The following is a 22,618-nucleotide window of genomic DNA, read 5'->3' as shown; positions in this document are numbered from 1 at the left end:
GAGCGTAGCTACGTGAAGCTGCGCAAGCATTGGGGTCGGGTCCAGGCGGATATGAGCAAGTGGAATGGAAAGTGGGCCAACGTAGCCCGGATGTAGCCGAGTGGGCACAGCGAGGCGGACCTCGTCGAGAAGGCGAAGGAGGCGTTCTTCGCTGACGGGAAGAAGGCCTTCAAGTACTTCGATGTTTGGAAGCTCGTCGAGAAGAGCCCGAAGTACACCAGCGGTGCCGAGCCGACGGCAACTGGGGCGGCGAAGAGACCAAAGTTTCCGCCTCCGGAAACTACTCTTCTAGCGAAGGAGGTCTGGCGATCGACCTCAACGTGACGGACGACGACGTCTTCGCTCCTCTCCTAGCATTCAGAGCCGCCCGATGGGAACAAAGGTGGCAAAGAGGAAAGCAAAGGGGAAGGCAACTGCGAGCAACTCCGCCATGGTGCCACCGCCGTTCAATCCGTCTCTGGATAAGATGCCCGACTCTTTGTCGGAGATGAGTATTATATGGCGGATGAGCCAGCTGACGGAGTTGACATCGAGGGATACCTCGACGATGTCGGAGTTCGATCTCGAGTTGCACCGTGAGATGATCACCTACCTTCGCGTCCAAATGAAGAAGTAGTAGTTGTGGCCCGGGTTTCTAGTATTTTTAATTTGCTTCGTCTATGAAATGTAATGTTAATTTCTAATGAATAGTGCATTTTTTCGGTTTCAATTGTTCAACGAATTGCATTTACGAGTTAAATATGTTGACGTTGTGAATAGTTTTATTTATTAGTTGCGGCCCGGGTTGTGGCCTGCAGGGTTAGAGCAGTTGGGGCCTGGGCCCAACTGTAGAGGAATGATGACGTGTAGGGAACTTGAGACCTGAAACCGGGCCGGGGTTATTGATGCCCTAAATCAAGATCCATATTAAAAACATATCACAAACACATCTTTGTACCCAACATTACTCAAATCCTAATCCCTCGTTTTGGAGTTAGGTAAGCCACGAGCCACAAACTTTTGGTCAACAAAATTACTACACAAACCGGCAAAACACCTGTAAATTACAAAAAAAGAATTATTACTATTACTATATCATTAAATACAATTTCCTATCTCTATCTATGGTTGGTTGGTTGGTTTGCCTCTATAAATTAAACCTCACCCACCATGATCTCTTTTTCCTCTCTTCTCCAATTTTTCCATCCTCTCTCTCTCCCTCCGCCGCCGGCCGCCTCTCCCGCCGGATTATTCCACCTATTTAATTTCCTTCCATTTCTCAACACATATATCTCCAAGGTCAGCTCTCTCTCTCTTTCTCTTGATCTCTAACGAGAGAGATTTAGATCTACTAATTGTTGACCAAACTCATCTTTCGTTTCCATTTTTTTCGATTTTCTCAAAATTTCAGCTGTTTTTCAGTGGATCTCATCTCCAATTTCTGTAATGTGGCTTCTCTCTTTCTTGTCTTTGCATAAAGATTCAATCTTTACACATTTTCACTTCATAATAATATATTTTGCCGTCTCTTTCAGTGTCCCGCGATTTGGGGGGACAGTCAGAGTAGTAAAGATGCAATTTTTCTTAATTCTTAATTACTAATCTTATTTTTGAAAATATTTTCTTGCTTTTTTCATATTCTTTATATCTTTGCAAGCTGTAGATATTGATTTCTTGCCAATTTTCCGAATTTAAGCTGTAATTTCCTTTCTATGTTACTTGCTAGTTTTATTTATTTTGTGGATAAGGATGTGGATTAGATGGAAGTATGGATAAGAATTTTGGTTATATGGAAAATATCTTCTTGTTAATTCTGTTTTATACATTTCTTGAATAAGATCGTGTTTGTTTTGGTAATTAGTTAATTTCTTGTGCCGTACTCATTTTATTGGATCCTATTTATTCTTTCATTTCTTGTGGAGTTTGATATTTTCGATTTAATTTAATCATTTTCTGCATTACAGTTAGTCTCAGTGTGTTTTATTCTAATTTAGACAATATATATCTTGATAAGCATATTATATATAGAGATAATATATTACGCTACATACTTTATGTGAGCATCATTCTACGTTTAACGATATTTGTTTTGTTTTGTTTTATATATTTAGTTTTAATTTTTAAGTGCAAATGTTTTGTATTGTGTCCTTGTGTTTTTATATCTCATTTTTCACTGATAGTTAGTAATTCTTGGTGATACAGAGAGTAGCATTTGTGTCCGGAAGTCGTAGTTTATTATGGATTGTGTCAAGGTTCTTCTTGATGGGGGAAAGGGAGGAGTGGAGTCGGGGCTCAAGAATGTGAGCTCCCACTGCTCGATTTCCGAGATGGATGATTATGATCTCTCGAAGCTACTTGAGAGGCCTAGATTGAACATTGAGAGGCAGAGGTCGTTCGATGAGAGGTCATTGAGTGAGCTATCAGTTGGTCTGTCTCGAGGTCTGGATCACTACGAGAGTGCTTACTCCCCAGGGCGGTCAGCGTTGGACACCCCTGCCTCGTCTGCTAGGAACTCGTTCGAGCCACATCCAATGGTTGCTGATGCTTGGGAAGCCCTCAGGCGCTCGTTGGTGCACTTTCGTGGCCAGCCAGTTGGCACTATTGCTGCTTATGATCACGCTTCCGAGGAGGTCTTGAATTACGATCAGGTGCTGACAATTGCATATCTTTGCAGCTTAAACATTACTATCTTTTTTATATATGTAATTGTTGATTGCTGCAGGTGTTTGTTCGTGATTTTGTGCCGAGTGCGTTGGCCTTCTTGATGAACGGGGAGCCAGATATAGTGAAGAACTTCTTGTTAAAGACGCTTCAACTTCAAGGATGGGAGAAGAGAATCGACCGGTTCAAGCTTGGCGAGGGCGCTATGCCGGCTAGTTTCAAAGTGCTTCACGACCCTGTTCGCAGAACTGACACTATTGTGGCAGATTTCGGTGAAAGTGCTATTGGAAGAGTGGCTCCGATTGATTCCGGATTCTGGTGGATCATTCTACTCCGTGCATACACAAAGTCGACTGGAGACCTCTCTCTGGCTGAGACACCTGAGTGCCAGAAGGGGATGAGGCTTATCCTGGCACTGTGTCTGTCCGAAGGCTTTGATACATTCCCGACATTGCTGTGTGCTGACGGTTGCTCGATGATTGATCGTAGAATGGTGAGATATCTTACAACTCCCTTGCTATAGACGAAATCTAGCGTGCTTGTTTGTGATGTATATTCATGCTTATATCAATTTCGAATCTTGAATTTTGGCAGGGAATCTATGGCTACCCGATCGAGATCCAATCACTCTTCTTTATGGCACTGCGAGCTGCTCTAGCCATGTTGAAGCACGACGCAGAAGGCAAGGAGTTCATTGAGAGAATAGTGAAGCGTCTCCACGCCTTGAGTTACCACATGAGGAGCTACTTCTGGCTCGATTTTCAACAACTGAACGACATATACCGGTACAAAACCGAGGAATACTCTCACACTGCTGTCAACAAGTTCAATGTGATTCCTGATTCGATCCCCGACTGGGTGTTCGACTTCATGCCAACTCGCGGTGGTTACTTCATCGGAAATGTTAGCCCTGCGAGGATGGATTTTAGATGGTTCGCTCTCGGCAATTGCGTTGCTATACTGTCCTCCCTTGCCACCCCCGAACAAGCTTCCGCAATTATGGACCTCTTCGAGGAGAGATGGGAGGAGCTTGTCGGAGAGATGCCCTTGAAGATATGTTATCCGGCTATTGAGAGCCACGAGTGGCGCATTGTGACCGGATGTGATCCAAAGAACACGAGATGGAGCTATCACAACGGAGGTTCTTGGCCAGGTTAGTCGACGTTCCTCTCTCTATTCGCTACTTATTCTTAGATCTCTTGCAATCCATGTTTTATATCCCTTTAGTAGTTAAGAAGATCGATATTAGTACGCCTCATACTATGTTGTTTGCACTAGCTTATAGAAATGTTTCGCACATCAAGGCTTTTATAACACTTTGAGATCTTTTGTTAACATCAAGGGCGTGTCGAGTGTTGATTATTAGATTGAAACGAGAGCTCGAGCAATCTCTTTGTTTTCAACGCAAGAATTAGTCGCTTGAACAACCTTCGGTAGTTATGTAGATATCCTGAGTCGAAAGGGTTTGTTAGTGTTTGGACCCGAATCTTTATCCCGTTGTACAGTAGTCTGACACGAGACTCCCTGTTCGATAAAACGCAAACATGTCCAGATCCATTCACTCAACACTCTTACATGTTTTTGCTAAACTCTTTCATTTGCATATTTGGAGCAGTGCTTCTATGGTTGCTAACAGCTGCGTGCATCAAAACTGGACGCCCACAAATCGCGAGACGAGCAATCGACCTTGCAGAGAGCCGCTTGCTGAAGGATAGCTGGCCCGAGTACTATGACGGGAAGCTAGGAAGATACATTGGGAAGCAAGCAAGAAAATACCAGACATGGTCCATTGCCGGATACCTTGTGGCAAAGATGATGCTCGAGGACCCCTCGCACTTGGGCATGATCTCGCTCGAAGAGGACAAGCAGATGAAGCCCGTGCTCAAGAGATCCTCGTCGTGGACCTGCTGATCGAAGGGTGCAGCGTGTTCGAGTTCAAGTTAGAGAGACGAGAGACGCCGTTTTGCTTCGTTGAAATCGGAACTATGATTCTTTGGCGATTTCTCTCTCCTTATTTGTAGGTTTGGTTTCATGATTTGGGTGTAAATTAGTGTTTAGCAAGACTTTTAATCTCTTCCCTTGATTTTCCAAATAAAAGAAGACAATTTGATTTATATGTGCTTTGTGTTATTGAAAAAGGGTTTGTTTGTTTTTGCATTTGATGTATTTGCAGTCAATATCTTGCTTGAAATTTGAATGCTTTTAAAGTCTCTTTGTGTTCATATCTTAATGATGGTTACAATAAAGTTTGAAATTAATTTAGTTAACATAGTTTGAAATTAATTTAGTTAGCAATAGAATTAATATGAAGTTTCCTCTTTCTTAATCTAACGACATGACAATGTAAATCATTTAAGAAAGACCATAGTCTCTTATAAATAGTTGAGACACAAAAAAATTGATGGAATATAGAATGCGGAAATAGAATAAAATATGACCCCACCTCAAATAAAATAAAAATAAAGAGAAATTTCGGAATATGGGTTTAAATTCGCTGACCTTTCGAGATAAGGGATTCAATTCGCTTACCTTTCGAAATATGGATCCGAGACATGCGATTTTTTCGGAATAAGGGTTTTACACCTTTTTATATTTATTCTCTTCATTTTTCTTATTATTTCCCTTCCAATAATTATAGATTTACTAAACTATCATTTAACTCATCTCTAAAAAATTTCATTTTACCTCCCTCCAAACGATTTGCGCTCCACTCTTTAAAGTCAATCTTCTCTCAAATTCTCACGTTCACTCCGCCTCCGCTGATACAAAAATAAGGAATGAATGATTCTTCAAATGTCCATAACAATATATATAAAAGTTAAGAATTGCAGAAAAAAATGAACTAATTTCATCCTATTAATTCTATTAATCATGCGCTTCAAATTTGATATTAAACCTCTGAATTTCTCCTACTTCTCATTGGAAAATTGCAGATCATTCTTCCTAATTGGTTTTGCTGCCTCTGTTTTATTAGAATTACACAAACAGATCAATTACAAGAACTAATAAAATTACATGAACAGATCAAATACATCAAAATTAGAAAACGAAAAAAAGGCTTCAAACACAAAACCGCATAATTTGAGAGAGAAGATTGACTTTTAAGAGTGGAGCGCAAATCGCTTGGAGGTTGGTAAAATGAAATTTTTTAGAGATGGATTAAAGGATAGTTTAGTAATTCTATAATTATTGAAAGGGAAATAATAAGAAAAATGAAGAGAATAAATATAAAAAGGTGTAAAACCCTTATTCCGAAAAATTCGCATGTCTCAGACCCATATTTTGAAAGGTAAGCGAATTGAATCCCTTATCTCGAAAGGTCAGCGAATTTAAACCCATATTCCGAAATTTCTCAAAAATAATTGGGACACTAAAGATTTTTGTTTAATAAAATACATAAGAAAAAATAAAAATAAAAGTGGGAGTTAGGTGGGGATAGGGGTAGGGATGAGATGTTGATTTTGTTGCAATGCGTTTGGCTGAGTTGGCCAACCTTAGCTTTTTGCCAGAAAGAAATGGACTCATTTATTCAAACTTATGATTTGTCACCTTCATTGCTCCATCTTCATCTCTCTCATTTCAACTAGAATACACACATCACTTTCAAATTCAATTTTTTCATATCTACTTTTTGATTTTTGATAGATGTATATTTATTAGTATAACTTGCCACTTCTCTATCTTTCTATCTCCTTTGAGTTTGAAACCATCATATTTTTTCCGAGTTCGCTTTTATATGGAGTTCAATCATTTTATATATGACGAATCGATCTGCCTTAAAAAAATGAGTTAACTTTCTGTCACCAAATTTTATATTATATCGAAGATTTGGAGCAATTTATGAAAAATGCCGAGAGTTTGAGGGTTTTTGTATAGAAAATGAACGATTCGAAATATTTTATGAAAAATGCTGAAAATTAAGGGTTTTTTAATGGAAAATTAAAGCGAAGGACATTTTATAGCACTATTAATCATTAACAAAATACAAAAACCCTTATTGTATATTGTAAGTATAACAATTTCTAATGTACACAAAAAACATTAGAAAGGTATGCATCTTTACAAAAAAAAGTGTGGGTATATACACAAATTATTGTACACTTTATTAAGTTTTTTAATAAGATTTAAATTTTTTAATTCCATAATGATTGTGTCCATATGCCAATATCCTAGCTAACAATCTCTTTAATTGTCGTTGTATAGTAAGAGCAATTTTATTTTGTTATAACAACAATAATAAGAGCAATCATAATAGCATATTGAAAATCAAACATATCGGATTGGTCCTTATCACATCTTTTAATATACAATAATTAATGAATGAACATAGAAAATCAGTCATCCTAATCTAATAAGTAACATTTGTTGGATTAAAAAAATATATAAATGAAAGCAACAAAAGCTAGACAAAGACTTTAGCCTAAACTTTGGGTTGAGAATGTCTCCTAATCTTCATAATTTTTTCATAGTCTATTTTCCAACCTTCACTCCTTCGAATATCTTTAGCCGCCTTCTCATCATACAATTATTAACATGATAATCGCATCCCTTTTCTTTTTATATAATATATTAGAAAAGAAACACGACAAAATATTTCTAATATCACAAACAAATTTTGAAAATTCCAATAAAAAGTATATTTAGCAAATTAGTCTTGAAACCAAAATATTGTATTTCATTTGATATTCGAACTTCTTTCAAATTTGTTGGATACATCTCCTTGATCTTCGATTTTATGACAGCCAAGAAAGCCCTTTGCTTTACGAATTAAATGTTGAGAAATTTCGGAATATGGGTTTAAATTCGCTGACCTTTCGAGATACGGGATTCAATTCGCTTACCTTTCGACATATGGGTCCGAGACATGCGAATTTTTCGGAATAAAGGTTTTACACCTTTTTATATTTATTCTCTTCATTTTTCTTATTATTTCCCTTTCAATAATTATAGATTTACTAAACTATCCTTTAACCATCTCTCAAAAATTTCATTTTACCTCCCTCCAAACTATTTGCGCTCCACTCTTAAAAGTCAATCTTCTCTCTCAAATTCTCACGAGAGAGTGATGATTCACTACGCATAATTAAGAAGCATGAATTCCTATCAATATCCAGTAAATGGTCATATAAAATATACCGACGTTAAGCTGCATTAACATTAACAACATTAGAGTCATATGGTATTTCATCAATTGTCAATACTATGTAACATTGTAAACTGATTTTTAAGTTGATTGAGAAAAGAAAGGGTTGTGATGGAATATAAAATACAACTTGTTCACATTAAGCAGTACCATTTGGAATTTGAACAATCTATTCCTTTCTTCATTTAGACCAGTGAACTTGATTAATCCGGGCTAGTTTCCAGAAAATCTAGTAACACGGAGAGGTAAAATGAAATTTTTGAGAGATGGGTTAAAGGATAGTTTAGTAAATCTATAATTATTGGAAGGGAAATAATAAGAAAAATGAAGAGAATAAATATAAAAAGGTGTAAAACCCTTATTCCGAAAAATTCGCATGTCTTGGACCCATATTTCGAAAGGTAAGCGAATCGAATCCCTTATCTCGAAAGATCAGCGAATTTAAACCCATATTCCGAAATTTCTCTTAAATGTTGGGCTTGGCTGACTTGAATTTTAAATTTTACTATAACATTGATATGAAGAGCTCTTCATTTGTAACTAAACATAAGGCTTAATTAATTGACATTTAATTTGGAGATTGAATACAATTTTATTAAACATTAATAGTATATTAATAATAATCAGTATTTAAACTTGTAATGCGTTTGCATTTCTCCATGCGACAATTATTTTAAAAGCAACGAGACAAAGTGTCAATTTCTGATCTACAGAGTGTGAAATTTTGAATTTTCCCAGTAATGATCACCAATCGAGAAACACATGTAATAATACTCCAATTTAGTTGTTAAGATTTTATTCAAATTAAATTGAAAAAATCAGCATACTTAAATGGAACGAGAGAATGTTGGTGAAACGTGGAATCTATTTATTATTTATGGTAAAAATGAAATAAAACTCTTATTGTTGGACAAACAAAAATGACAAAATACTACTCTTTTGAGATGAGAGAATATAATTTAGCTAAACTTAATACTATTCCATATGTCCTAAGAAAGTTGAGTCGCTTCATTTTTTGCATTCATTTTTAAAAAATCATAAAAATAGTTAGAGTGGATAAATAGTAAAGTAAAATCGAAAATAATATAGAGAAGACTCTTATCTACGTTATTCTCGATTTTACTTTACTATTTATTCACTATAACTAATTATTACGATTTTTTCAAAACGAGTGCAAGAAATGAAGCCACTCAACTTTCTTGAGACAGAGAGAATACTAGTTTAATATAGAGTAAATGTCAAAATTGGTCCTGAACATATGCACATTTTATGATTTTGTTCCTAAACTTTATCTTTTGAATTTTTTGGTCCTGTACATTTCAAAACGAATCACAATTGGTCATAAACTTTATCTTTTAAATATTAACGGAATTGTGACCAATTGTGATCCGATTTGAAATGTACAGGACAAAAAATTCAAAAGATAAAATATATGACCAAAATCATAAAATGAGCCGCACCAATTTTGCCCTTTAGTATTTATATATTCATTTTCAATAAATTAAAAATACTTCATAATTTGAACGAAAGTAATCTCTAAAATATTATACTACCAATTTAATTGGATTTGACCCCATGAAGTAATAGTTTCAGTATTGTAAATATACTTAATATAAATGGAAAAGGAAGGCGCAAGCTTAGCCAGCTAATATGCAGTGTGTCTGTGATGAATGACCCACGGCTGGGCTCCTCTTCTGCTCTCATTTATTCATCCTTTTTGTGCTTCTCTTTCTCTCTCCAAAGACACCAGTCAATCACCATTCACAAAGGAAGGAGAAGCAGAGAAATAAAATAAGATAAAATAAAAGAGAGAAATTGGTGGAAAATAAAAGAGAGAAATAGCTCCACCAATTTCTTCCACTTGTTCAGTTGCCTCTCATCAAAATCTGCATCCTTCTCTCTGTGCATTCTTCAACGGCTTCCATGATTGGAGCCATGTTTTCTTGAAAAACCTGTTTTCTCTCTCCCCAAAAAATGGAATTTATGGAGCCACACCCCAAAAATCAAGCACCCAATAACAATTCCAACTCCGCCGATCACCGCCGCCACCTCCACCTCCACCTCCAAAGTCAAACCGAACCCGGTTCAGCCCCACCCCATGGTCCATTGATGGGCTCCATCTCTCTCCAACAACCAAGAAACTTATCCCACTCTCCCTCTTCTGCTTCTTCCGCCGCTCCCACTACTGCTCTCGTCGCAATTCCTAATAGCAACGACAACAATACCAACAGCAGCAGTGGCGGCTTGGCGACCAGTAATAATAATAATAATAAACTGGTTGCCAAGAAACCGTCCAAGGACCGCCACACCAAAGTGGACGGCCGCGGGCGGCGCATAAGGATGCCTGCCCTTTGCGCCGCTCGCGTCTTCCAGCTCACCCGGGAGCTGGGCCACAAGTCGGACGGCGAGACCATCGAGTGGCTCCTCCACCAGGCCGAGCCGGCCATCATCGCCGCCACAGGGACCGGCACCATCCCCGCCAACTTCTCGACGCTCAACGTCTCGATGCGCAGCAGCGGCGCCACCTTCGCCGCCCCGCCGTCGAAGTCCGCGCCACTCTTCCTCGGCGGCGCCGCCGGCATGCTCGGTTTCCACCACCAGCTCGCAGCCGGCACCCATTTCGGCCAGGAGCCGGATGAGAATTACCTCAAGAAACGGTTTAGGGAAGACGCCAGTGGCGCTACCTCCCCTAAACCGGGGAGAGCCGGCGGCCACGATCAAGAACCGGGTCAGGAGCATAAACCCGGTTCGTTGCAGCCGTCGAGCTACATCCAGGCTCCCGCCATGTGGGCGGTGGCCCCTGCCGCCGCCAATGTCGGGAACGCCTTCTGGATGCTCCCGGTTACCGGGAGCGCCGCCGCGACGGCAGCCGGGCAGCAAGAGTGGCAGTACAAGGCACCGTCAGCCTCGGCGCAGAGGATAGGCGGCTTCGAGTTCCAAGGAGCCGGCCGGTTCAGCCCGGTTCAACTTGGGTCGATGGTTTTGCAGCAACAACAACAACAACCGCCGGTTCATCAACTGGGCCTAGGCGTGACCGAGACTAATATGGGAATGCTTGCGTCCATAAACGCGTATAATAATAACAACAACAACAACCATAACGGAATTGATCTCGGCATGAATTTGGATCACCACCACCATCAGCACCACCAGAGTCAACTGCAACAAAGCGACAGCGGCGAGGACGACGAAACGGCAAAAGATTCACAATAATTACAATAAAAATTCTTGAAGAGTTTGCACCACCATTTCTGTATTTCTCCTTGCTTGGTAGTATTTTTTTTACCTTCTCAATTTTTTATCATAGGTTAGGGTAAAAAAATGATTAATATTTGTGTGCATATATTTAATTATTGGCTTTTTGAGTACTTAAATTAGGTAACATTGCATTTTGTGGAGCAACAAATTTGAGTATGTTGGTTTCAAAATAGAAAATTGTGGGATTTGTGTATGATTTTTATATTTTTAGAAGTAAATATTTCAGTGCAGAAAAACCTGATAGGTTTTGAAATTTGTGCTTAGTTTTATTTAATGTGTGACAGTACTTATTCATTTGGTGAGCAATCAAGGTATGATTTTTCTGATTGGAGAAATGTGTAAGTCTGGTTGCTATAATTGCTTTGACTTTTTTAATTTCTTGAGATATTATTGATTAACTTATCTAAAATTGTTGATACCATTCATGCCGACACTCTCTATTCTCCTCTCAATTTTAATGTAAAATTAATAAAAGAAAAGAAAGATAATAAAATAAATTATTAGAATATTGTATGACAAAAAATGCAATTTAAATTATTATGGATAAAAATGAAAGAGTAGTGTTTTTTTTATAGGAATGATTCTTACAACATATTTACAGGTAGCTTTCATTGTAGCATCACGAATTTCTCTTTATAAATGAAAAGAAAGAAGGATTGCGTACAATATTTTTCTCATACTATTATAATAGTGTATGAAATAAATAAAGAATTATTTGAACAAAAAGATCTCTAGAAAACGGCATGGTTATTTACTAAAGTGGGATGAGAAGATAACGAAAAATGGACGCAATAATATAATATTTGCCTCATGTAGCATGTCGCTATTACGTGATTTTAATTGATTGATTCGAAATTGAAATCTATTCCAATAATTGATTGTATTGTTACTATTATATGCACTATCCTCTCTCTCTTTTATCTCTCCAAATGTCACTAAAATTTCTTTAATTGTCACCTTGTGTTCACAATATAGTGAGATATTATTGGAGAGATTTTAAATGGAATCCTTGTCTTTTGATTTACTAATTTACTTTGTTCTTCTACGATATAAAGTCGTATACCGGACCATGAGGGCCGAAAACAATCCATTAAATTCAGTTTTTGGATATGTCACTGAAACCACGGTGCATCAGCTTTGCCTTCATGATAATCTTATGAGATATAGTGTTCACTTCTGGTCTTCGATCGACATTCATTACCAGCGATAATCACTGTACCATCTATATCTTGCGAAGTCGACGACTATCTACTTAATGACCTAAATAATTTACAATTCTCCAAATCATGCAAGTAGATAGAAGTCTTTCTCACAAGCCAAGATTTAAACACAAAACATGAAATACAACAAATTAAGACTTCAATAATAGAAAGGATGTGATACATGAAACTATGGTAACAGCTGCACATGAAAAAAAATCGTTTGCAATAAAGGATTGGAATTAAAGAAGGAATCAGAGTCACCTTATTTTGTCTCTCTTTCTCACAGCCTAATTTCAGAAAAGCATGCTACTACTTTTTCTATTCCATTTGATTCTTTTTACTATAACCACCAATCTCCTTCAACTTTCATTGGATCCCTTTCACCTTTCCTTTTTTTCCACTCCTTAGTGGCTATGATCACGTATTCGATACACTGCACCCCGTGTAATATATACATTGTGCGTCTTATTTCACTGGATGTAGCATCTATGTACTCGTTACCGGCCATAAATGGTTCGAGTTAATTAAATATTCGAGACAATGCACCAGTGGCGGATCCAGAAATTTCATATTGGGGGTGCGATAAATAATTATATTCACTTGAAAATATAAAATTGAATCGATATTTTTTCGGCTATGTCAATTTTTCTATCAAGTCATTCCATTAAATAAAAATAATTATTTTTAGGGCTATTACTTGAAAAATTTCAGTATTAAATTATAAGTTTTTTTAGATATTTATATAACAAAGAATTTATATTAGCTTATAGAAAGTTGAAAATATTTAAACTAAAAATACAATGCATCATATTTTCTATATAATCTCAAGTATGAGCATAATAGTGATTATAAATACAATAAAGATTATATTCAAGTATATAGCTATATTTGATCAAATAATTAGAAACTATATGAAGTAAATGGGCAAACAGTTAATAAATGATTATGTTTAAAGTTTAAACAATTAAAATATGTCTAAATAGACAGAAATGCGCCTGAGAATTAAAATATGTCTAAATTATATTCAACTATATAGCTATATTTGATCAAATAATTAGAAACTATATGAAGTAAATGAGCAAACAATTAATAAATGATTATGTTTAAAGTTTAAACAATTAAAATATGTCTAAATAGACAGAAATGTGTCTGAGGCCAAAAACGTGCTTTGGAGGGATCGATCCCAGGTCAGTGCTGTGGAAGGGTGATGCATATATCACTAAGCTACTTCCATATTTTGGGGATACAATGGTACCCTCTTATTCTTAATTGAATCTGCCAGTGCAATGCACAACGTGAAATTTATATATCGTATGTCTAATTCTAGAATCTTCGTAGATCTAATCACATGCTAAAATTGGTTCAAGATAAATAATCTTGAGCTTTTATTAGCTATTTTTTTCGTCAATGATTAATTGTCCATTTGGAATTAACACAGATTTGAGTGGAAAAAGTTAATCAAAAATTTAGTTTCATTTTTATATAAATTTTATAATGAATATAAATAAAACGAGTTAGCGGAATATGAGATTTTTTTACCAAATATAGTTGAAGTCAAATATGACAATGTAATGAAAGACATCTTATAATAACAAAATAATACGTTTAATAACGGACGAAGGAGTACGGTTTATATATTGAAAATATGAAACTACATGAAATATTACCTTTCATATGTATCTATATAATATATCCAGTTATAGGTCAGAAGTAATCCACATAACTAATTAATCTTGGGATTCTAACAACTTCATTCCAAAAACTTGTCAATGAAAGAAGTTCAGTGCCATTTTTTAATCCCTACAAAGGAAGTTATTAGAAGATTCTCAAATCTATATTAAATCATAAGAACTTAATGAAACATGGATAGAAATTGTATGTACTGATAATTACAGGCAAGATGTGGTTGGATTGGATATGTCACACCCAAATACTCCCTCATCCGCGAATAGGAGTCCCGTTTTTCTATTTTGGTCCGTCCGCGAATAAGTGTCTCGGTCCATAATTACTATAAATGGTAAAGAGGCTCCACATTCCACTAACTAATTCCACTCACATATCATTTAAACCTAATATATACAAGTGAGACCCCTATTTCACTAACTTTCTTCTACCTACTTTTCTTAAAACTCGTGTCGGAAACAAATGAGACTCATATTCGCGGACGGGGGAGTATAAATAAATTAGTTCCAAGAATAAAATATGCAAACATATGTATATTTATGTATGTGTGTGTGTACAGCTGGAGCATCTTATTACAGGGCATCAATATTCTTGTACAGAACTTTTTTTTTACAAAAAGTAATGTCTGTGCAACAGTACATCCAGCAAGACATCACTTAGTTGTATGGAATACCAATCTTTTGGGGAATGATAATATATACATATACATGTAATAACAAATCATTAGTACTACAAAAATATTCAACAAGCCACATGATTCATGAGTAGTAAGATTTTCAAAGCACTATATAAATAATGGAGTAGTATCTAGATTTCACCACATACATAGATTGTCAAGAGGATGATAGTATAATGAGTAGTTTAGTTATATGTTGTAACTAAAAAAATTCCATCTTTTTGAACTTCTATGCCACCATTGGAATATGTATCGAACCTCCATCCCGCACGGTCACACCATAGGCATAGGTCGGGCTGTAAATTACAGAGCTACTTGCGAGCAATTTGAGATTTGGCTCGAAAAAAGCTCGTTTGGAGCTCAATTTGATAGTAAACAAGGCAAGCTCGAGCCTAATGGTGCTCAGTCCATTTGGCTCGCGACTATGATCAGATTCCTAACACAACATAAGAACACTTGTTTGTTGCGTAATATCCTTGCATCGTTTGATCTAGTCCTGCAAATCGTTTGAAGTGTGCCCGTATTTTTGATAGTCAAACGAATGGTTATTAATCAAATAAAATTGTGGCATCCGAGTAACTAATTCGACAGTTGGTGGTGAAGAGTTAGAAGCTCTCAACGATTTTAGTTGCAACTCTTGACATCTGACGATAATATTAACCGTACATGAGGACAATATAGACAACGAGTCTCGAGTCATTTCTCATTTCTATCTTATTCACACTTTTTTGGAAACTAGGGAACTCACCCCAAAAATTCAAAGAATTATTTTCACTCGTATTTCATTACAATATAAATATATAAGAGTGACACGCATGTTATTACCTTTTTTCACACATATTTTCTCTACCGATAAAGTAAGAATCATCTTCCTCCATCAACTAACTATTATCAAATCCATCACAAATCTTTCCATTTTCTCCACCATTACAATCAACCACATTGATCAATCCTTCCTCATCAAACAACAATCCCACCTTCTCATCATCAACTACACCTTCATCTCTACTCCACAAATGCTTCCCTCCCACCATCATCATCCCTTCCAATTCCATTGCCATTTCCTTCATACTTGGCCTATTCTCTCCCTTCACATTCAAACACTCTTTTGCAAGCCTCCCAATTCTCCAAACCTTCTCCATATTCCCATCTCCCCAAACACTCCCATCCACCACCTCACCCAACCTATTCTCCCTCATCATGTTTAAAAAGTAGCTAGCTAGGTTCCTCTCCTCCTCGGCCGCGTCGAAGCTCACGGCCTTCCTGCTCGTCAGAAGCTCGAGCAGGACCTTTCCGAAGCTGTACACGTCGCTCTTCTCAGTCAGCTGGCTCGTCTGCATGTACTCCGGGTCCAAATACTCGAACGTCCCCTGCACCATCGTCGAAAGCTGCGCGATGTCCGCAGGCACGAGCCTCGAGGCTCCAAAATCCGAGACCTTTGCCGTCAGATTCTCATCCAGTAATATATTGTCTGACTTGACATCCCTGTGGATGATCGCAGCAGAAGCTGCAGAGTGCAGGTACGCCAACGCCCTTGCAGTTTCTGCTGCGATCCTCAGGCGCGCGCCCCAGGGCAGCCTGGGGCCGTGTCTGTTTCTGTTTTTTTTGTGGAGGTGGGAGGAGAGGGTGCTGTTGACGACGAACTCATAGACAAGGAGGGGGGACTCGGTCTCGAGGCAGCAGCCGAGGAGGCGGACGATGTTGCGGTGGTTGATCTGAGAGAGGACGAAAACCTCGTTGATGAACTGCTCGATTTCCGTGGGGTCCACTTGGATTTTTTAACGGCGACGGGGGTTTTGTCGGAGAGGGTGCCTTTGAAGACGGTGCAGAAGCCGCCTTGGCCGACGATCATGCCGGCGCTGAAGCCAGCGGTGGCGGCGTGGAGCTCGGAGAAGGGGAAGATCTTGACTGCGTCGGGGGATCTTTCGCGGGCGGAGAGCTTTTGCTGTAAGAGAAAGCCGCCGTTGCTGAGGAAGAATCTGTGTTTCTTTGCTTTGGATGATCTGCGCTTGAGCTCCATGTAGAAGAAGATGGAGGCGATTAGGAGAGTTGTTATGCCACATGAAATTCCTGTTTAAATTGTGATATAAAAGATAAATCAAGATTGATGTTCCAATAAATACCATTTTATTGTGAGGATTTTTGATGATTTTGTACTAAATCAAATAAGAATTTGCATTGCAGTCAGAAGTGAACGAATGAAAATTTGACACATTTCAGACGCGACGGATTTTAATAAAATGGTGTGTGGTGCGCGAAATGGTAGTATTAGTGGAAGTGACAAATTTTCTGTGGACGGACGAAAAAGTAAATTGTAACACATGATTTTCTGGTGAAATTAATATGAATTTGGATTGTAGTTTGGAGTGAATGAACAAAAAGTTGACATGTTTTAGACGTGACGAATTTTAATAAAATGATGCGTAGTGCGCGAAGTGGTAGTATTAGTGGAAGTGACAAATTTTCTGTCGACGGACGAAAAAGTAAATTGTACAGTAACAATTTTTTTGCGAACGAAGAGACTCGTACCGATTAAGATATAGGGAAGCTTGTTATCCTTGATGGTGCATCCACTTCTACCTCTTCTGTTGCCGGAGTATCCATCGGGACAAGAACACGTATAATTACCTAGTGTATTTTATGCAATACTCTTTTTTCATACAATTGTTTAAACTAGAATCTTTACATTCGTCAATATCTGCAAAATTAACATGTAAATTATCGCATCATTATTTCGAAATAGAATGTTTAATAGAGTAGGAGAAAGTATTTTTCATTTAAACACAAAACAGAATTTTAATGTCATTAGAGCATCCACAACCGTGCTCTTGCCAACGAGCACGGTTGTGGGCCCGGACCCACTTTTTCTGCCTGCTCTCTGGCAAGAGCACAACACCCACAGATGTGCTCTTCCGCAAGAACGAGCACAATTCAATTTAAAATTCAATTAAACAAAAACATTTCCATAATATTAAAATTCATTAAAAACCTAAATAATATTACAAATGACAAATAAAATAAAAACGACATAATTAAAATACTGAAAATTACATAATTAGACTCCTAAAAATTAAAAATTACATAATTAAAATCCTAAAATTTGAGATTGAGAGAGTTGTTTGGTATATTGTCATTTTTTTGTGTTTGAAATGAGACTATTTATAGATGAAAGTATGAATTTTGGGGTAAAAATAATGAAAAAATAAATTAAGAGTGTGGAAAAAATGGATATATTTTATTAGGAAGTGGGAAATATTTTTTTTATTAATTTTTAAATTTTCAGATTTTTTCAATTTTTTTAAAAAATAATTAAAAAATGATAAATCAACTGGCCAATCAGAGCATGCCACGTCGACGCCTCGTGCTCTTAGCTAAGAGCACGTCCGTGCCAACGACAAGAGCGCAGCGGCGGCGGAGCTCGTCCTTGCTAGCGGCACGGAAGGACGGCGTAAGAGCACGTCCGTGCCAGCGGCAAGAGCGCAGCGGCGGCGGAGCTCGTCCTTGCTAGCGGCACGGACGGACGCCGTCCGTCCACCGTTGTGGATGCTCTTATGTAGTATTTTGTAATATTGATCTGAATTTTAAAACATGGAAACCAAAGCAGTAACTACTACTTCAACATTTTGCAATTAAAGTTGGAATTTTAATTAACAATTTCGAGGTGAGAAATGTTTTGGCATGCGTGTCGACATCCAACACTTACTGGTGTGTAACAATAATTGTTGGAAATTGCTCCTTTAAATGTGTTATCATCAGTAGTAAGTATTGCACGTCGACAGTCATCATCTCTTGAACGACAATAACATTGGAAGTTAGGAAAATAAATACTTATGTTTTAAAACAAGATCGAAATTACAAATTAGATCAAAGTTCGAGAATTTAAACACGAGGAAAAAAATATACATGTGTGCCCAAATCTTACCTATACAACCATTTGGACCTCTTCCATTGCCGGAGTATCCCTTGGGACAAGAGAATGTATAATTTCCTATTGTATTGGTGCAGCTTGCTTTCTCCATGCAAACGTTTAGAACATTATTTGCACATTCATCAATATCTACAAAAATTTTTGGGAAAATATGTAAGGCCATCCGCAATGGGGCGGATGATGGCACGCCCGATGGCGCGCATCGTCCGCGCCCGCCATCGTCCGCCCATTGCGAGTGCGTGACATAGGCCGCGGACGATCGTCACGCACTATACTAAGGGCGCGGAGTATAGCGCGGTCGATGCCCATCGTCCGCCCCATTGCGGCCTACGCGGACGATGGCCGCGGACGATAGGCCATCGTCCGGCCCACTGAGGGCTATGCGGACGATCGACTCGGACGATGGCACGCGGTTTCGTTTTTTTATAAATAGAGTTCATTTGTAATTTCATTTCACGATTTCACTTTCGAAACTTATTACATTTACATAATTACTACGAAATGGATTCAAGTCCAATAGTCTTATGTTTAGCGGAGAGGCGCGTTGGCCGGGTACAGAACCCGGCGAATATCGTTCGTTCGACGCCGACACCCGATCCCGATTTCAGTACGGAATCGTACGGGTTGTCTAACATGGAGCCGTCTCCAAACCGACCAAGCGCTCCCTCCCGCCGTGACGCCGCAGCGGCCGATCCCGAACTCGCCGCGACCGCTTCCTCCCCAGCCAAAAAGAAGCGGAACCGGCAGCGGGCGCAGAAGTTGCTGCCGCCTCCCGGAAATTACGATGAGTACACCCCCGGCCGTACGAACTACACCGACGACGAAACCCTTATTTTGGCCCGGTGTTGGGTAGATATATCGGAAGACCCGATTTTCGCGAACAACTAGAGGCAGGGCGCGTACTGGGAGCGCATCGCCGGCCTCTACAATGAGGCCAAGCAGCCGACCGCGTACAAGCGCAAACGTGAGCAACTCCGCAAGCACTGGGATCAAGTGAAGAAGCAAGTGAACTTGTACGCGGCGGAGTTCGAGAAGTTCACGCGGGCACAGGGGAGCGGCGAGAGCTTGAGCGACGTGCCCGCTAAAGCGCTGTTGTCGTACCGGTCGATGTACGTCGACTTCAAGCACGAGGCCATCTGGGCGCTCTTGAGGGACAAGCAGAAGTTCCAAGGTGGAATTCTGCACACTGGTGCGCCGAAGAGGACGAAGACAACCGAAGCTGGTGATTACACGAGCAGTGGCAGCGGCAACGACAATCACCCGGTTGACCTCAACTGGACGTACGTGGATGAAGGGAGTTCCGGCACACCGGTGTCCTCCCGGCGTCCGCCCGGCGTCAAGGCTGCGAAGGCCAAGGGGAAGGCGGCCGCGATCTCATCCTCGACCGCTGCAAACCCATCTTCGTTCCCGGAAACGCTCCCGACCCAGACGGCCACCGCGTTTGAGTCGTTGGCAACAGCGTCGATGGCGAGGACGTTATTGCAGACGCACAAGGCCCTCAAGAAGTGTACCGACCCCGACGAAGCCGAATATCTCTGGGCATTAATCGATGAGCTGCGTCGGAAGTTGGGAATTGCACCGACTTAGTTGTTTTTTTTGTATGTTGAATGGTGTAACTTTTTTTTATTAATGTGTCGCCATTTATTATTTAGACGTTTTTTATTTACTCGTTACTTGTTATTTGAAAACATTTAAATTAATTAAACAAAACAATAAAATGATGATGTGGCGCGCCATAGGGCGCCCCACTACAGGTGGGGAGGTAGGAGGATAAAACTGATGACGTGGCGCGCCTTAGGGTGCCCCACTGCTAATGCCGTAAGTAGAAACAACTTCTATGTAGACACATAGTATATAGTTGTAATTTGTATATTTCTAGTGAAAAGAATTAGGGTACAATTAAATTCTATTATTCACCTCACTTATAACCATACTTCACAATATATTACCCTCTTTAAACTCAAAATTTAGAGTATATAGTCCTCACCAACAAATTCTTTCTATGATATTCACTATTTTCTCTACTCACCATTATTTTATTAATCATTTTATCTACCCAATACATCAATCATTTTAATTTTTCGTATCGCACCCGATACTAAACATTTCGACAACATGTAACAAATAGATATTAGAGAGGTCTAGAGTTCAAATCTCATTTAAAGATATTAAAATGTTTCGACGTCCTACCACATACCACATAACAGATAGGTATTAGAAAGGTCTAGAGTTAAAACCCGATCATTTCCATACCTTGGCATCCATCAACAAGATAAGCATTCCCTTCATACCCTTCCTCACAAACACACCTATACCCATCTCCATTATTTCCAATGCTAACACACCTCGAATTCCCACTCAAACACGCATACCCGCCGCCTCCCCTCGTCGCCTCGCAGCTCCCGTTCCGGGCCACCCAATCCACCACCACCGGCACCTTATCCACCCCCTCCAAATCCACCAAATTCCGCTCCAAAAAATTAAACCCAGACTCCTCCACGAGGAACGCATAGCCGCACCTATCAAAATCCGACACGAACGTGTAATTCAAGAAGCTCCCGAGCTCGATCTCCGCCGCCCAGACGCCGCCCGGGATCGCCGCCTGGAAGCACCCCGCCCCCGCGCAGAGCCCCTCCTCCAGATCCCCCGCCGCGTCGCACATCGCGGTGCAACCCGTCATGAAGCTCCGGTCGAGGCGCTTCCCGTAGATGAAGGCGATCGTGTCGCACCCGACGATCGTGAGCTTGTTCGCCGTGTCGTTCACCGTCAGCCCCGGCGGGAGGGTCAGCGGCTGCGCGGAGGCGGCGATCTCGCCGCCGCTGGTGTTGTAGCAGCTCTGGGCGATGGGGTGGAGGAGCGTCACATGTAATTGGCAATTGAAATATAAATAAATATAACTAGGCCTGTAAATTCGGATACCCAAACCCGAAAAATCCGAACCCGAAATCTCAAAAATATCATACACAATACCCGACCCGTATGTGAATTCAGGTACCCTAATACCTGATGCGGGTACCCGAATCCAACTAATCGGGTACCCATAAACCTGAAGTTATTATATTTCAAATTTATTCTTTTATATAAATTATATTGTGATGAGAATAGACATTATTAAAAATAACATAATACTACTATTTATTGACTATTATTAAAAGTCTAAACTTCAATTCTAAATTTATGATGTTTTTGTTTTTTCTAGATTATGATTCTATGACTATATATAAATATATTATAGACATTAGACAAATAGACACTACTTAATTTTAAAATAAAAATTTGTTTGGCATAAATTGAAACATAAAAGAGATTAAAATAATTTTTTAAGACATTAAATGAACATCTAAATAAAATAGAGAAAGCATAAATATATATTTTCAAAAGATAACAAGTAAGAACATAAATATTTATCACAGATTCACAAATACATAATAATCGGTTTTAATCGGGTATTAGTCGGGTACCCTAAACTCGATAGATCCTAACATTAACTACCCAAACCCATACCCGAACCCATAATTTCGGGTTTCGGTTACCCAAAACCATTCGAGTATTGGGTGTGGGTCAGGTATACCCGAAACCCGCGGATTAAATTTGCAGGCCTAAATATAACTGTCGCAATCAGTGTAAAAAGAAAACTGAAATCACAAAAAAAATATATTTTTTATAAACCTGGCCTTCAAGGGCTATTTTGGTAATTTCGGCGGAGTTGTTTAGTAGGAAGAGCTTGGGGGGTCGAATGCGCGGTGGCACTCGGGGGACGTGCCGAAGGGGTACTGGATGGTGACGTTGCCGCAGCGGTCGTCGCCGTTGGGTTTTGTTATTGGGAAGGTGTGCGATGGTACTGACACGGACACGAACACAAAAACGAGCACGAATATGACTGGAGTATGAGATGACATGATTTTTTGCTTTTTTCAAATTAAATTCGAGATGGAATTAAATGAATAGTAGTAATATAGATATGAAGCCGGCATGCAACCAGTGAAAATTAAATAAAATGGGGACTTTAAATTCACCGCCGCATTGATAACTCAGCCGTAGTTTTAGTAATCACTACGGCGGACTGTGGCGGAGCTGCCGGCAGCATC

At 39.2% G+C, this 22,618-nt stretch overlaps 2 protein-coding genes and 1 pseudogene across 4 annotated transcripts; 2 read left to right on the top strand and 1 right to left on the bottom strand.

Annotated features, from left to right (window-relative positions):
- Positions 1–1,132: 1,132 nt before the first annotated feature.
- On the top strand, positions 1,133–4,754 carry LOC121778234 (probable alkaline/neutral invertase D). 3 transcript variants are annotated; one of them, XM_042175549.1, is made up of 5 exons: positions 1,133–1,278; positions 2,182–2,627; positions 2,702–3,133; positions 3,235–3,793; positions 4,256–4,754. In XM_042175549.1, the coding sequence occupies exons 2-5, from the start codon at positions 2,217–2,219 to the stop codon at positions 4,549–4,551; spliced, it is 1,698 nt and encodes a 565-aa protein (XP_042031483.1). In that variant the 5' UTR covers positions 1,133–1,278; positions 2,182–2,216; the 3' UTR covers positions 4,552–4,754. The 3 variants fall into 3 exon arrangements, with proteins under 3 accessions (XP_042031483.1, XP_042031485.1, XP_042031484.1); XM_042175551.1 differs by lacking the exon at positions 1,133–1,278 and adding an exon at positions 1,402–1,422; XM_042175550.1 differs by lacking the exon at positions 1,133–1,278 and adding an exon at positions 1,557–1,677.
- A 4,668-nt stretch (positions 4,755–9,422) lies between these two features.
- LOC121779680 (transcription factor TCP23-like) lies at positions 9,423–11,296 on the top strand. Its single transcript, XM_042177051.1, has one exon. It carries the CDS (start codon positions 9,758–9,760, stop codon positions 10,994–10,996), a length of 1,239 nt encoding a protein of 412 aa, XP_042032985.1. The 5' UTR covers positions 9,423–9,757; the 3' UTR covers positions 10,997–11,296.
- Positions 11,297–15,224: 3,928 nt separating this feature from the next.
- On the bottom strand, positions 15,225–22,073 carry LOC121780074 (annotated as a pseudogene).
- Between the last annotated feature and the right edge of the window lie 545 nt (positions 22,074–22,618).

This window comes from Salvia splendens, chromosome 19, assembly GCF_004379255.2.
Source record: "Salvia splendens isolate huo1 chromosome 19, SspV2, whole genome shotgun sequence".
Taxonomy (NCBI): domain Eukaryota; kingdom Viridiplantae; phylum Streptophyta; class Magnoliopsida; order Lamiales; family Lamiaceae; genus Salvia; species Salvia splendens.
The sequence above is the reverse complement of the archived record's forward strand: the minus strand, read 5'-3'. Positions and strand labels throughout refer to the sequence as shown.

Excerpts from the sequence above, each read along its gene's own strand:
- LOC121778234 (XM_042175549.1), top strand. The coding sequence starts at position 2,217 with ATGGATTGTGTCAAGGTTCTTCTTGATGGGGGAAAGGGAGGAGTGGAG. Across the intron at positions 3,134-3,234 it reads CGATGATTGATCGTAGAATG|GGAATCTATGGCTACCCGAT; the intron begins GTGAGATATCTT and ends GAATTTTGGCAG. Across the intron at positions 3,794-4,255 it reads CAACGGAGGTTCTTGGCCAG|TGCTTCTATGGTTGCTAACA; the intron begins GTTAGTCGACGT and ends TATTTGGAGCAG.
- LOC121779680 (XM_042177051.1), top strand. The coding sequence starts at position 9,758 with ATGGAATTTATGGAGCCACACCCCAAAAATCAAGCACCCAATAACAAT.